At 42.7% G+C, this 14847-nt stretch overlaps 1 protein-coding gene across 10 annotated transcripts in view; it reads left to right on the top strand.

The window, feature by feature from the left end:
* camk2g2 (calcium/calmodulin-dependent protein kinase (CaM kinase) II gamma 2) overlaps nt 1–14847 on the top strand; it is a 40566-nt gene that overhangs the window by 12688 nt on the left and 13031 nt on the right. For 6 of the 10 annotated variants that reach the window (XM_054798455.1, XM_054798454.1, XM_054798451.1 and 3 more), the window contains exons 3-13: nt 3925–3984; nt 4193–4247; nt 4313–4378; nt 6442–6514; nt 9501–9603; nt 9690–9773; nt 9850–9944; nt 11372–11494; nt 11980–12063; nt 12151–12193; nt 14619–14659. In XM_054798455.1, coding sequence (XP_054654430.1) covers nt 3925–3984; nt 4193–4247; nt 4313–4378; nt 6442–6514; nt 9501–9603; nt 9690–9773; nt 9850–9944; nt 11372–11494; nt 11980–12063; nt 12151–12193; nt 14619–14659 — 827 coding nt within the window. Of the gene's footprint in view, nt 1–3924; nt 3985–4192; nt 4248–4312; nt 4379–6441; nt 6515–9500; nt 9604–9689; nt 9774–9849; nt 9945–11371; nt 11495–11979; nt 12064–12150; nt 12194–12733; nt 12794–14618; nt 14660–14847 lie in introns of all 10 variants that reach the window. The other 4 variants (XM_054798448.1, XM_054798447.1, XM_054798456.1 and 1 more) reach the window with 1 other exon arrangement.

Genomic DNA, 14847 nt, shown 5'->3' with positions numbered 1-14847 from the left:
TTACCTCTCCTCGCCAACAAACTGTCTTAGCTCCGTATGAAATCCATTTTATTTTTTCCCAAATTCTGTTTTCTCCGTTTAATTTTTTTTAGAATTCAGTTTTTTACCTTTTCCACTTATTTTACCAGCATATGTGCTATTTGGGTTACTAAATAAAATGCAAAAATCCTTACATTTATTGATGCAATACATCATTGGCCCATTTTGTCCAGTAATTGAGAAATGGTTGTAGCTTACGGTAGCTAACTTTTCTAATGGGATGTCAGCTTCAGCACATATTGCTACAAAATCAAACAACAAGCTGTAATGCCCGTGCTTGTGATTAAGGAAGATGTAGTCACAAATGCAATTCCAATCGTGTTGTGAATGATATTTTAATGACACCATTGTTTTATTTAGACAGTTAGACAAATGTGACATAGTGCTCTTATTTTGAAGGCCGGAATGTGTTGTGTGTGTGTGTGTTGAGAATGGCAATTGACAGTTGATATGTGCTGGGTAAGAATAAACGTGCCTCTCGTCTTTTTTCACTTAGAACCTGCACGTTATCAGTGTAAAATGTAAAATGGTCTTTACATTAAAGCAGTAAAACACAAAACGGTGAAAATATACTCATCCAGCCTGAGTCACGCACACCCACAGCTGCGCTAGCTAAACTAAGCTAAGCGAACCCTGCTAGCTTCCATTCACGCGCCGTAACAGAGGAGTTTTCAAGGAGTTTTTTGACATGTTTAATAGTGTTTGTGCAGTCCCTATTATAAGCAAGCGGTGGTCAGAGCGGCACGTCCCGTGCAAGCTCCCTACACCACATGTGTCAAACTCGTGCCACGGAAGGCTAAGACACAGCGTTTTTTCTCTCCAACCAGTTTCTTCAGCAGGTGATTTAATTGATGAGCGGCTTCTCTCAAATTGAAGGAGGTGTTGATCATTAAAATCACCTGCTTTAGTGACCGGCTGGAAAGAAAACCTGCATTGTCTTGGCCCTCCATGGCACGACTTTGACACCCCTGCCTACACCATGACGCAGCAGCCCGGGCACAGTGAGAGGGAACTACCGCTGTAGCTACGGAGACGAATACCCATCGTCCAACGTGAAACTAACTTCACCACGGACATGTCTGTATGCCGGTGTTGTGTTTTCTTCTTCTTGCGGGTTGCGCAAGTCGATTACATTACAGCGCCTTCCATGTTGGAGTGTGGCTCAGAGTTCCGAATGTGATACAGCAACCGGATTAGCCCGATCTCGTGGCGGAAGCCGATATTATCCGATCTTCACAAATACAGCGGATCGGCAGCCGTTCCTGATCCTGAAGATTGGATCGGGACATCCCTAACTCTACTAATTTTATACTTAATTTCATCTAAATGGTTAATCTCAGAGGCCTCTCCAAATGTGGTAGACTCAAGGAGGACAGGAAGGATGGAGGGATGCGCCCACTTGCTGTGTTTTTTACATAAACTGTAAAACTAAATCCAAATCACCAGAGCGGTTTCTTTATTCCTGCTGAAATGGTGTTTTGTAACTATTGTCAGGCTGTTTCCCCTGCTGAAGTTAATTGATGTACAAGAGGGGAAGGGATCCATTTTTCAAGCCAGTGCTAAGCCATCTATGTCTCCATCCATCCTGCCCACAGCTTCATGACGGCAACGAGGAGGAGGGCCTGATGGATAAATGAGTGTGAGGATGTGGCCTCCTGTTGGCCATTAATCTAGTTGGGCTAAGTGGTGTGGTGTTCCCCACTGGAGCCAAAGTTATGGTATCAGTGTATCATAATGCTGTAAAAGGATGTGCATCATATGGCTAGGTGGGGTCAGATCCAGCAGACAGATCCGCAGTCATGTTCTTAAATGATGAGCATCAAAGCCTACTGTCTGTTGTCCTTACTTTTACGAAGTGTTGGCTCTCTAATTGTTGTCTTTTGTCTTGGACACACACATCCTTTCTCTATGAATGGTCCCTTCAATTCTGCCCTCACAGTTGTAGTGTATTGTCTCATCTTTCTATCGTGCCAGGGCCACCCGCCATCACAAACAAGTAATAAAGCCGTCATCGTCAGCCAGGGTTGAAAAATAGTCCTTTTTATTTTTGCAGGCCAAGGCAGGTTTCTAAGAATACAAGAAGCCCATTTGGCCCAATTATAGCGCAGAGAGGAAAGTTGTGGAATGTCTACAACTGCTTTGATTGCGCTCCCTGAACAAGTCAGATGAGAGCTGGTTTGAGGTCCACTCCAAAACCAACATGCATGACTAGGGATGCGTACTGCAACAGTAGTAACTGCAGTAGACATCAGTGCCTCATTTCTGTGAAAAGCGACGCACTTTATTAAAATGTGAGAATCAAAAAAGTTTGTAAAACGTCAATGGAGTCTTTTGACAACATCTTAAGCCAATTGATGCTGGCGTGTATGAGCGCTCACCTATCAAAGTCATTGCAGTTTGACTTTTCTGACATCTTTATTTATTCCCTTTGCCTTGGCTGTCACTCTGCCTCAGCTTGGTGGCAACTACCTAGCTAATGAATAAACAAGCAATGATGGGAGTAGTCCAAACATTTTGGTGAAAATATTAGACAAAAAACAAATCATATGAAAACTGGGGCATTTTTTATATTTTTTAGGGAAGTCCCAATCCGATCTTCAGGATTGAGACCGACTGACGATTTGCTGTATAACGTTCGTAACTCTGAGCCATACTCCAACATGGTAGGTGCGGTAATGCGCCTCAGAGCTGGTTGCCACCAAGCAGACATGTCCGCGGTGTACCGTGGTTAAGTTGGTTTCACGTTGGCTATTCGGCTCCGTAGCTACAGCTTTAGTTTCCCCTCACTGTGCCCGGACTGCTGTGTCATGGTGCGGGGAGCTTGCACGGGAAGTGCCGCTCCAACGGCTAGTTGTTTATACTAGGGACCGTCAATAAATTATTATTGCGTTGAAGAGATTTTGTAAAAAAAAAAAGAGTCAAATATTCTAAATCACTCCACAAATTGATCTATAACCATGTCTATATGATTAGTCCTACCTTTAAAAGTATCTTGCGCGCTAAACTATATATATATATATATATTAGGGATGCCCCAAACTAAATTTAACTACATTTTTTTAATAGGCGGGCAGGGACCTGGGGGGATTAATAAGGGTGTCCAGTGCCTCTCCATCCCTGTCACGCTCAAAACAACAACAACAAAACAAACCCACACAGATGCTTTCACCCACGTAAGCGGCCCATCTGTCCCACGGTGGGACAGCTGGTGGGTGGTGATGGGGTGTCCACTTTGAACATGACCATTGACTCTCTGCTCCCTGTGCCTATGCTAGGCTGTGTGTTGTCAACATACACACACACAGAGGGGCATCCTCTCCTCGCCATTAAAATCATTAGTAGACAATGATTATATTAAAGCCACACCCACTAGACTAATTTCACTAAGTGCAAAAGGCCATTTGCAGCTGTGTGTGTGTGTGTGTGTGTGTGTGTGTGTGTGTGTGTGTGTGTGTGTGTGTGCGCGCGCAGTATGCAGCCGTCTGTCGTCCTACATGTGCATGCTCAACAAAAGTCAAATGCTTCTAGCCTTTTAGCTTGTTTGTCTCCCTAAGTGTTTTGTTTTTTATCTTTCTGGCATCCGGTTATTGTTGAAAGTACACAATAATTAGTACATCTGTCCATTACACCTCCAGGAAAATGGAAATAAACGGAAGAATATTTAAGAATTGTGCCCATTTAAAAGATTGTGAGGATCTTGGAGCTGTGTGAGGGTCTACTGTCCCCATTAAAGTTCTTTGCCATGGGTGGATGCATTGAACTTTAATGTTACCATGACATAATGGTATTAATGTAGGCTTAATTTTGTTCCTGTTTCCTTGTAGCCAAGCCCCATTGCTTTTGTCACATCTAAATGTCCCATCTGCCTCGTTTCTCTCCTTTCAGATCACCAGAAATTGGAGCGAGAGGCAAGAATCTGTCGTCTGCTCAAACATCCAAACATTGGTGAGTTAGTCCTGCACAGTCTTGCATGAACAGGACAAGACATGATAATTGAAAATGAACATGCATGTGCTGTATTATAATAAGGCTTTCTGCCGTGATTCCTTGTTAACCAGATAGCATCCACGCAAGAGAAGATGACTTATTTTAGGAATTTCACCATATTCATTGATATTTAATTGTTTGCTGTGTTCTATTTCCCCCTCACTAGTCCGACTCCATGACAGTATCTCAGAGGAAGGTTTCCATTACCTCGTCTTTGACCTGTAAGCACAGACGCACACCACACATTTACAGACTAGCACAGACTTACCGTCTATTCTCTGCGCAGTGTCACTGGTGGCGAGCTGTTTGAGGACATCGTCGCCAGAGAATATTACAGCGAGGCAGATGCCAGGTACCGCATGACCTCATGCAACATTTCATCATGTTATTATGCCATCGTATGTTGTTGTATGTGTCTGTGTCTGTTTGTGTGTGTGTGAATTCTGTGAAGCACTAAGTGGGCAAGGAGCCTCTTTGGTTTCTCGGCAGCCAGTATTCACTCCATCTGTGTGAGCATGCGGTTCTCTGAATGCCATTTTATCAATAAGTAATGAAGCGCTGAAACCTTAGTTTGGGGGTTTGCTCACGACCGTTGCAGTGATCAGCATTTCCATGTCCGTTTATAACCTGCTTGGGCCGCACAGAATAAAGCTGACGCCAGTTTTGCAGAAGTCCAACTGAGAAAATGTATTTCTCAAAACAGCCTGTAAAATACCAAAATTCTGTGTCAAAATTGCGTAAAATACTGTAAATTAGGCCACAAAATGAGGTTTGTCTCTTATATTTCTGCTTTTAGACAACTGCATGTACTGTATGAAAATGTATACATAAAATATCAAAACTAGAGATGCTTCATATTGGCTTTCTTACCAGTATCCCATATTGTCCAGCACTTCATTACTGATACGGCTACAGGCAGCAGCTCTTCCCTCACACTAATGCTGTGTAATGAACAAGTTATAGGACAAAGTGCCAAATGCTGCTTGCGACTCTGAGTGATTCTTCCTGAGGTGTGCAAAGTGCTGGCCGGGGGCCATTTGCGGCAGGTGGCTGTTTTTTTATATTGGCCCATGGCACATTCTAAAAATAGATTTTAACAAGACAACCAAAAAAAACAACAGCAAAAGTGGAAAAATCAGCAGTAATTTTATGAGAATAAAGTCAAAATATTAGAAAATTTTTGTTTTTTATGAGAATGTAATGAGGAAATATTAATATTCTGAGAGAAAAATAACAATTTTAGTAGCATAAAATTGAAATATTAAAGACATTTTCTTAAAGCTGTAATATTATGAGAAACCAACAAAACAACGAATAAAGTGATTTTTGGAAAATAAGGTTGGGGGAAAAGTTCTAATATTAATTTAATAATAAATTACTATTAATTAATATGTAATGTTAATTAATATGGTCAATATTTAATATTAATAAAGTAAAATATTCTAAGAATAAAGTCATGATATAACAAAAATACAATTAATGAAAGATTATTTAAGAAGAAAGTTGAAATATTTGGAAAATGTAAACAAAAAAACCCATCAAAAATGTGTGGGGGGGGGAGAGCAAAGACCAAAGTTCGTACTAATAATACGCTTTTTCACCTTCATCAGAAATCTACATGGGTTGGTTTCCAAAATAGCAAAGTGGCCCCTGCATCCTTTTTAATTTTTCCGTATGTGGCAGTTTAGACACCCCTGGATTAGAAGTATTAAAGGTATTGACATCTTACTTGCAAATAATTCCAGACCTGTGACCAGTCCCTCCAGACCTCCACCAGCAATCTAATTTGGATTACCACCAAATTGCACACCTTCATAGACACCAAGAAAATGTTGCAAAAATGGATGATGTCTTTATTATATAGCTTTTAGCTTAGTCTATGCCCCAGCCCTCTATATAGTTCGGCAGTTTGTGTAATCCTGCTAACAAAACATCCCAGCTCATCCCCAAAACCTTCATAACAAATGTCAAGCTCAGCGTGATTCACAGTGATCTTAACTGTGCACCAGACCAGAAAGAAAAATGCAGATGTGCAAGCTCAGGACTTAGCTTATGTAAGACCGTCGTGCTGACGGCACAAACACACACATCCCTTCCCTTTTGGGTTTCATCCTGTCAATACAGACTTTCTCTGCAGAGATGTGCTCCCTGTGATGTCACACTGTGGTGTCGGCCACAATGCTTACCCACATATAAGCTAAAAAAAGGACAGTGGCAGAATGTGTTTGGCACTCAAAAAAAGAAATGTCATCAAGGGTTTGATCTTTTGTTTCCTCATTCCACCTGGACTTGTTTTTCCTTTCCTTGTCGTTGTGTGAAGCTTGCCAAATAACGCTACAAAGAGAGCCAGATAGATGTGCCTTCCGTGTGCGTGTGTGTGTGTAAGCATGCTTTGTCTTCTTGTGTCTGTCACAGCCACTGCATCAATCAGATTCTGGAGAGCGTCAGCCACATCCACCAGCATGACATCGTGCACAGGGACCTTAAGGTGAGCTATTGTGTAACATCTGCACATGGTCTTAAGTTACACGTCATAGCTTTTGGTTGTGAGACGAAAGGGGTGGCAGATTGGCAAACAGCTGTGCTGACATCAGCCCATGACGTTAGCGGCAACTTAAGAGTCATTCCTGCCTGTCTTCACCTGTTTTGCCCCGCCCCCCTGTCTATGTCTCTTAATTCATCAGTCTGTGTCGACACAAACACCCCTGTTTTGTCTACAGTACACCCCTCCGCCTTTCTCCTCCCTCCCATTCTGCTGAATCTGAGCGTGACGACAGCAGGACAGATGCTATTTTTAGCTGGTCGTTCTTGAGATCATGTCCAGTGACGACCCCCCCCCCCCCCCCCCCCCCCCCCAACATTATTCACCCCCCCTCTGCAAGATTATTCACCCCCACCGCATGCTGACCTCATCAGCTTTGTTATGACGTGGCAATAATACAGTGAAAGATGACAGATTGATTATGGGCGAATTTCATCAGCTGTGTCTCAATTTGCGCACTTTCATACTGAGAAGTACAGCAAAACACAGTGTATTGTAGAGTACCCTGATGTTGCACTCAACACGCCCTGAATGGTGCAACGATGCACCCTAACCACCCTAAGTCACCATCTTGACCAGGCAGCAGAAGAACTTCAACTTGCAATTCACAATTAAAAAGGAGAGAACAAAAAAAGCAGAGTAATATTGCGTTTGTGATTTCTGGTAAGTGTGTAGCAATCTTCGGGACAGCACTATATTGTCAAACTTTGCGCCCTCAGCAGCTAAGTACGCAGTGTACATAGTGTACTTACTAGGGGCGGGGGAAGTGATGGATTCTTGGATGCATTGCGATGCGGACGTAAACGATTATTAATCGGTTCATAAATGTCAATAATCAATGCTGACGGAACAAAAAGAAGGAAAGCGGACGTGCCACCCAGACAGTTTATGGTGGTGCACTGAAGTGTTAGACGCTACCAGAATGGCTGAGCGTAAACTCCGACCCACACCCGCTGGATTTACAGCAAGCATCCGGAAGCACTTTGGCTTTCACGTAGTTGAAGGTAAAAATAAGCTGGACAAGAGCCAGACAGTATGCAAGCTTCTGACAGAAGTATTCTATTTCACACACATTCATCCGTCCATTTTCTTCCGCTTATCCGGGTCGAGTCGCTGGGACAAGCAGCCTACGCAAGGAAGCCTAGACTTCCCTCTCCTCGGCTGCTTCGTCCAGCTCATCCCAGCAGATCCCGAGGCATTCCCAGGACAGTTGAAAGACATAGTCTCTCCAGTGTGGCCCGGGTCTTCCCCGAAGCCTCCTACCGGTTGTCCTGGTGTCCAGGAGGCATCCTGACCAGATGCCTGAGCCACCTCATCTGGCTCCTCTCGACGAGGAGGAGCAGCGGTTCTAGTTCGAGTTTCTCCCAGATGACGGTGCTTCTCACCTTATCTCTGAGAGCCCAGCCACCCTATGGAAAAAACACATTTCGGCCGCTTGTACAAGTAATTGCGATCTTGTCCTTTCGGTCTCTACCCAAAGCTCATGACCATAGGTGAGGTTAGGAACGTAGATCGACCGGTAAATTGAGAGCTTTGCCTGTCGGCTTAGGTTCCTCTTCACCACAACTTTGAATCTTAAGAATCTTATTCCTCTTTTATTTGGAGTGTGAATTATAAGCACTGTCATAATCCAATGTCCAACATGTCCACAAAGGCCATTGGTATTATAATTTCCTCACTAATTCCCCCAACGGATGGCCATTTTAGATGTATTTTATTCTTCCCTACGGAGATAAATGAACAACTGCACAACCTTGCAAACAAAAGTAAGACTGAAGAAGATAAACTTGTCATAGTTTTGCCTCCCTGAAATTGTCAGGGCCGCTTAGAGGGGGGAAAAAAAACATCAGGAAAATGCTGTCAGGCTGAGTTGCCATGGTAACCCTGGCAGGGGTGAGGTCACCTGGCTGCTGTTGCTGCTGCTCCAGCGTAGGGACTCATTACGCCACCTCCTATTTATCTATCTCTATCTGTCTAGGCACATCAGCTCCATGTGTCTTTGCTGCTTTGCCATTCTTCCATGCTTCCTCTGATGGAAACCATGGATTAGCAAGAGCCCAGATATACCTGTATGGTCCAAGTGTGAGATGACTGCTGCAAAGAATTTGTTTGGAGGGCACTGAAACTCTATCAATGGAGCTTGTAGAGTCATGTTGAGACTCCCAAGAAAAACATCTGTACAATGTGCATTCTTTTTAGACTCAACCTGTATGAACATGCAGTGGGGTCAACTACCCTAATATGCACATTAGGACATCACAATGTTGAAAGAAAAGTTGTTTTTCTTTCCTTTGCATATCATGCATTATCATTTCCTCATGGTTTACTTGTTTCGTACGTGCTTAGTACGTTGCTGTACAATAAAGAACATCACATGCTTATATTTGCACAATTGAACATGTCCAAAAAGGAATCGGAAGAAGCAGAGATTATTTAATTCTACCCTTTCCCCCATGTCTCAGCGGTTACTAATAATTAGTTCACACCCGGTGTTATGGTGTGTTGAGAGAAAGAAATAGATATAACTTATTTAGTCATGAAAGAAAAGAAAGAAGAAAAAAAGCTTAAAAATACAAATAAAGAAGTAAATAAAAGGTCAACATGTAGAGGTTAACATGTTCCTGCAGCTCAGCCACTCATGCAAGACATGATAGAGGGCACACTCATCACTTCTGCCCTTCACCATCTTGTTAGAACGTGACTGTTCTGTGATTCAGCTCATGTCAGGCCAAACTTCCGAGAACTGATTTAAGGATAAACGTGACCCATTAGTTGACTTTTATATCTTCTTGAAAACATTTGTGGTATTATCATACCCTATTGTGTGTGTGTGTGTGTGTGTGTGTGTGTGTGTGTGTGTGTGTGTGTGTGTGTGTGTGTGCGCGCGCGTGTGTGTGCGCGCGCGCGTGCGTCCATGCGTGCGTGTCTCCAGCCGGAGAACCTGCTCTTGGCCAGTAAGATGAAGGGAGCAGCGGTGAAGCTAGCAGACTTCGGCCTGGCTATTGAGGTCCAGGGGGACCAACAGGCGTGGTTTGGTAGGTCCATGTCATGCCAAAGTCACCACAAACACCTGACATGTAGCCTGAACACTTCATTCTTACGTTTGTTTTTGTCTTGAAAGGCTTTGCAGGGACTCCTGGGTATCTGTCGCCAGAGGTGCTGAGAAAGGACCCGTACGGGAAGCCGGTGGACATATGGGCATGTGGTTAGTTGAGTCATTAGTTTCTTTCTTAACAACATGAACACATAACACATTTTTGACGTGTGTGTGCTTGTTTCAGGTGTGATCTTGTACATCTTGCTGGTGGGCTATCCTCCCTTCTGGGACGAGGACCAACACAAACTGTACCAGCAAATCAAAGCTGGTGCTTATGATGTCAGTATATATCTGATGCTCCACGTTCATGCATGAGTTCAGCTCAATTTCGTATCAAAAGTTCTGTATTTTCCTCAAATAGAGGCCAGTGCTATAATAGACACCGCACCTCAGATAGACTTCTCATTTTTTCCCCTCAGGAAAACAATAAGATGAGCCATTGGGTGGATGTAAATACCTTCACTATCAACTGATAGTCATGGTAGACACCAGTACCACAACAAAAACTGGCTCCACAGTAGACATGGCATCTGTAAAGCTGAAATTCATGGTGGACATTAAAGAGAAAGCTGGAAAAAATGAAATAAAATGATACCACGACAGAATCAGAAAAGGGCCGCATGCTGCATTTTAGTTAGGAGATCGAGGGTTCGAATCTCCTTTGGAACTGTGTAGTTTGCATGTTCTCCCTGTGGATGCGTGGTTTTCTCCGGGTATTCAGGCTTCCTCCCACATTCCAAAAACATGTTAGGCTAATTGGAGACTTAAATTGTCCATAGGGTGTAAATGTTAGTGTGAATAGTTGTTTGTCTGTATGTGCCCTGTGATTGGTTGGCGACCAGCTCTCACCTCTCTAGAAGTCAGCTGTGATAGGCTCCAGTCTTACAAATGACCCTAATAAGGACAAGTGGGAAAGAAAATGGATGCAAGGATGGTATTGTGAAAATGTACTGGTACAAATAAATACCTTAGCCCTTTATAGATCCCTGTTACTTCTACAATTGACAAAATAAACAAGATGGCCACTGTATGAGGAAATTTGGTACTGTAAATTCCTGCTATTCGCTTTGATGTTCTCCTATGATTTCGGATCAGCTATACTATACTATACTATATACTAACTATTAGATTAGATTCAGCTCCAGAACCCTCCCCATCTCCCTTCAATTGCCATTGCTCACTCGCGGCAAAGCACGGCAACAAGCTACAATGTAAATGCATAGAAGCACAATACAGGTTTAAGTCCTAAATATGCCTCACACACTTATTAAATGTATTTTAAATGATAAAATGTATAGGTGTTCACCACTAATGGATTATACTGAAAGATGATGGAATCTGACTCACGTTGTGGTCTTTAGCCCGGTTGTCAGGCTCATGCTACATCCATACCTGCCAACGTTGCATTATAAAGTAAGGGAAACGTTCCAGCAAAGTAAGGGAAAAAGATAGAAAATACGGGAAAATTCAGATCTTCTACAAGAATATCCACCAACGCATATTCATTAATTATTGCAGAGTTAGGGTGAATGACACATGTTTTCTGCGGGGTGGGGGAAAAAACCCAACCTATTTTCAGAGAGAAAAATAAATAAATAATAACAATTAATTTGCAGAGATGTAAATGCTGCTGGGATTCACTGTATATAGGAAAAGGTTCTGAGGTGGTCAAGGCATGACCAAACATGTTGTCTTTGTTCTTTCAGTTCCCATCTCCAGAGTGGGACACAGTGACCCCCGAGGCCAAGAATCTGATCAATCAGATGCTAACCATTAACCCTGCCAAAAGGATCACTGCCGACCAGGCCCTCAAGCATCCCTGGGTCTGCGTAAGTGACACATCTTTCGGTCTTTGCATTCATATTTGTTCTCCTCATGCAAACGGTCCCATTTTTTCGACTTCCCGCCTAATGAAGTCATGCGGGGACTTCATTTTAGTGTAAAGTCTGCCTGGTGCAACCATGACTAGAAGCACATTTGCACAACTTGCACACTTTTTCCATCACTTCACAGCACATGAACAGTGGCTTACATTCATTTCCTCAAGATGTTCCCCAGCCAAACTTGCTACTTTGCTCACGTCTCACTCCAAAGTGAATTTCCACACAGTCAAGTCAGCAGAACAGCTGTGGCTCACTAGTGCCCTTTCAGGAACAAACAACACTCCTGTGGTGGTGTGCTTTTGGTGCAGGGTCATTATTAGCCGTGCAGCTTTGTTAGCATCTACTCATTCTTTTGGTATATGCAAATTAATATTTGTGTGTTACCTTATGTAATGTGCTCATGTGTTATTTTATCTCCTTTACACACACAGCAACGCTCCACAGTGGCTTCCATGATGCATCGCCAAGAGACTGTGGAATGTCTGCGCAAGTTCAACGCTCGAAGGAAACTGAAAGTAAGGGTGGACATGCATGTGCACACATACACACACACACACACAAACCTTTTCTGATTCCTAATCCTATTCATAATGTCTCTGTAGGGAGCCATCCTCACAACCATGCTGGTGTCCAGGAATTTCTCTGGTAAGTGCAATTTAAGATTTGATGTTGTCTCTATTAGATTTGAGACTACCGAGTTGAAAATCTCAGCATATTTTCTAAATCTGACATCCCAGGGAGGGCAAGCCTTATTTATTGTGCAGTTTTGGCTCGGCACTTCGGGGTGTTGCCTCCAATTTCTTCCCTGTAAGCACTTTGAAAGGCGCTGTACACTCTTGATGGAGCACCCAGTCTGTGGGATGGCTGGCCGATGGCTTTTTAGGCTGATGCATTAATGCTGCTGGTGTTTTAATGCCTTCATGTAAGCAAAGCCGCTCCCGTGGGTGACTGCCAACTGCTTTCGATTGGCCGGGATTGATCCAGACTGTGCAGACATCTGGAAAGCTTCAAGCATGAGTGTGAAGTCACTCAAATATTAAAGTGTTGAATGAAGGCACAGGGAAGAGGGTTAAGTAAGAGAATGTCCCAGTTATTAAGGGTCACGCGGGATTTTGGCTGTTTCACGTCAATGACATCCTGAGCCTGAAAGACTTAAGTGAGGCTGAATCCCTCTCTGTCCCCTAGTGGGACGGCAGCATACGAGCCCTGCCGCCACCACCAGCACTGCCGCCATGGCACAGGAAGGTACGTCTGCTATAGACGGCTACAGTCCGGTCAGGACTTCGCCATCTTTGCATTTGGGTTGTTGGCATGTAGGCCTGGGGCTGCCTGAATAGACCCAATCACCCCTCCCCACCCCCGACTGATGGACCACTCTTGATTGGTTGTCATTGCACTAGGGCATCTTGGACGCACATGCATTAGAAAATAAAAAAGAAAGCTCGGTTGTTGATGTCGCATGTGTGGATGCAACACTCCTGTGACTGACATAAGCAGCCCTTTACCGCATAGCCATCATACTCCAATCAGAAAGGTATCTTCTGTAATGCTCCCATTTCTGCGACATTTGCATCATTTTTATCTCCACGGTACTTGGCCGATGCCCAGTCAGTGCCTGCCCCCACCTCCTCCCCCCTGCATGGCTTTGCCTCTAAGGGCCAGCCAAGCATGTGTTGTTTGAGCAGAGCAGACAGTGTGCCAGTCTGCATGGTTCTACAGTTCATGATAAATGCAATGCACTTCAATGTCCTGCCTGCCTGCTGTGTTGATATGCATGCAGTACTATCTTTATTCTTTCCATTATTATCTATCTATCTATCACATGCAAGATATTATTATTAGTTAGTAACCACTTTCATTCTTCAATGTACATTTCAGTGTACAATTTGAATTCTTCTTCAGGCTAAATTGCCGCATTTTACAGTTTAATATATTCTTTTTATTTTCTATTTTATTTTTATTCAAGGAGTGACCTTGTATTCAAAGGTAGCAAACACCAAAAACGCCAAAAAAGGCCATTAAAAGGCATTGGAAGGATGTACATCAAATGTTATGATACACTGACTTTTCTTTTTTTGTTGTTCTTGTGTGTGTTAAAGTCTCAGGATTTTTGATCAAATGCACTGCGATCAGTCTGGTCAGTCTTCTTGTAGTATGCAATGTCTGTAGTTTTATTATTATTTAAATCTAACAGCTAAGAAATGTTTCTGATTAAAAAGTAGTCACTCAACAAAAAAAATAGAGAGAGAATCTATTAAACTGGCTTTTCAGTTTTACTTTAGGATTTTTTTAACACGCCAACTGCATCTTGAATGTTACATCCCCCTGGTTCCATGCAAGTCAAGTGCTCGCAGATTTTAGGTTGCACATCACGCAGCTGCTACTACTACCATCTTCCAATGCTGACCAGCTCTTAAACTCAAATGTAATGATATGTTAATGGACGACTTCAAAGATATGCAGTACAAGTATGGCAAAAATGCTTTTTCTTCCACTGTAAGCCAGGGGTTGCCAAAGTGTGGCAAGGGAGCCATTTCCTGCCCGCAGCTTGTTTTTTTTTTATTGGCATGTTCTGGAAATGAAATTAATTCATTGTTAATGAGAATTATGATTAGACATTATACTAATTTGCTTTGTCGCCTATAACACCAAGCTTATATAGCTTATAGTACAATATACTGACCTAGCATCTTTAATGCACAACATGTATTAAAATGTGTGTTTTCATTGTCTTAGCCGTGAATGCCGCATGCCAACGCATGAATGAACGAACCCCCAACACCTCTGAGTGGTGTTTTGTCTGCACATTTTCTGAAATGCCAATGTTAAATAAATACACCCATGTTTTCTTTTTACCGTCTTTATTGCTTCACTCCTTCCAACTTTTAAAAACGGAAGGTAAGGAAGGATCACTGGACGTTAATTCAACGCAGACACTAATAATGTAACGTTTCATTTTGATTAATGGGCCCAGCTGAGTAAGCAGTGGGTGGCATTGCTACTGTAATCTTTTTAAAATATATTTTGCTGTTACATCCTTGACTTAATTATTGTTATTTCTGTCTTGCAGCTTGCAAAACCTTGCTAAACAAAAAGTCGGACGGCGTGAAGGTAAGTTCTCTTGAGGACTCGTCAATAAAACTGACTTTTATGGCTTTTTTCCCTCTGTCTCTGTGTAACCTCCCAAGGTTTATTGGATTTAGGAAAGGTTTTAAGCTGGACTAGTTAATGTTATTACTTAAAGATGGTACACATGCAAAACATATTTTCTGTCTTAGATTTTACCGTAAGACTTACCG

Source organism: Dunckerocampus dactyliophorus, chromosome 14 (genome assembly GCF_027744805.1).
Source record: "Dunckerocampus dactyliophorus isolate RoL2022-P2 chromosome 14, RoL_Ddac_1.1, whole genome shotgun sequence".
Classification (NCBI taxonomy): Eukaryota; Metazoa; Chordata; class Actinopteri; order Syngnathiformes; family Syngnathidae; genus Dunckerocampus; species Dunckerocampus dactyliophorus.
This window is presented reverse-complemented; position numbering and strand designations above follow the sequence as displayed.